We start from the raw sequence: 1018 nt of genomic DNA, 5'->3' as shown, positions 1-1018 counted from the left end.
ATGCAGCCAGGTCAGGTCATCTGCTTTTTGCCTCTCCTATTGGCTGCGGCAGTGGCTCAGTGCCCTGAGCCCAACGAAATCAAGGACGCGGAAGGGAACAAAGTGTGTGCCCGCATGTTCGAAGACAGCAGCGTCTACTATGACCAGTGCTGCGGGGGAGAGTACCTGGATGCCCGAATCGGGGACGACATGCCGTACATACCTCTGAAGTGGAACAACCGCATCTCCTCGCTGGTGGTGGCAACGCGCTGTGAACTCACCGTCTGGTCCAAGAAGCCCAAGGCTGGCAACATGCGCAAGTTTTCTGCTGGGATCACGCATCGCCTGAAGGACGTAAAGAAAGGGCTCTTCGGGAACTGGGACAATTCCATTTCATCTTATTATTGCAAGTGCAATTAAAAAGACGGGCCAGGCCAGGAACAGAAGCCAAAACAGGAAGGAATGCGGACAGCCGAACAGGTCAGCACAATCGTTAGAGCTCTGACACAAATTATTTTTCCTAATCCTATGTTGTTGCTGCAAAATGCTTACGGTTCTGAGAAAGTTCAGTCTGTGTGCTCTGGGACCCCTTTCGCCATTCATTCTGGACAGAAGACAAACCCAAAGACTGAATAAAATAGAGCAATGCATAAGAACAGAAGAACCATCAGAAATTATGGACACCCGTTACGATTGCATCCTCCCTCAGAGAAATGAAGCTTAAATACTTCTGTTGCTGTTGAAAACTTAAATGCATTACGGTAATTTTGTTCTTTTGCTTTTCTCTGGCTATTTGCCTTTCCTGCACTGCAATAAAACCTAACAGCTGACTTTTCCGCCATTTTGTTTCATTGGAATATGTACATTTAGAACAGATTTTGTTAGTGTTGGGATACATTGACAGGAAAGTGAGCGTCCTCTGTGATGAAAGAAAAGATGAAGAGTTAAGTGGGAGCTCCGAATTGCTGTCAGCTTAGGATGTCACGGTTTTTTTTTTTGCAATCAAGCCATTGTGACATCACTGATGAGGTTGGCTCTT

The 1018-nt window shown here is 46.5% G+C and overlaps 1 protein-coding gene across 1 annotated transcript; it reads left to right on the top strand.

The window, feature by feature from the left end:
• On the top strand, window positions 1–527 carry SYCN (syncollin). Its single transcript, XM_033954256.1, has one exon. The coding sequence runs from the start codon at window positions 1–3 to the stop codon at window positions 397–399; it is 399 nt and encodes a 132-aa protein (XP_033810147.1). The 3' UTR covers window positions 400–527.
• The last annotated feature ends 491 nt before the right edge of the window (window positions 528–1018 follow it).

This window comes from Geotrypetes seraphini, chromosome 8 (genome assembly GCF_902459505.1).
Source record: "Geotrypetes seraphini chromosome 8, aGeoSer1.1, whole genome shotgun sequence".
NCBI classification, from domain to species: domain Eukaryota; kingdom Metazoa; phylum Chordata; class Amphibia; order Gymnophiona; family Dermophiidae; genus Geotrypetes; species Geotrypetes seraphini.
Note: the sequence above shows the minus strand (reverse complement) of the source record. Positions and strands in the feature narration are given on the sequence as shown.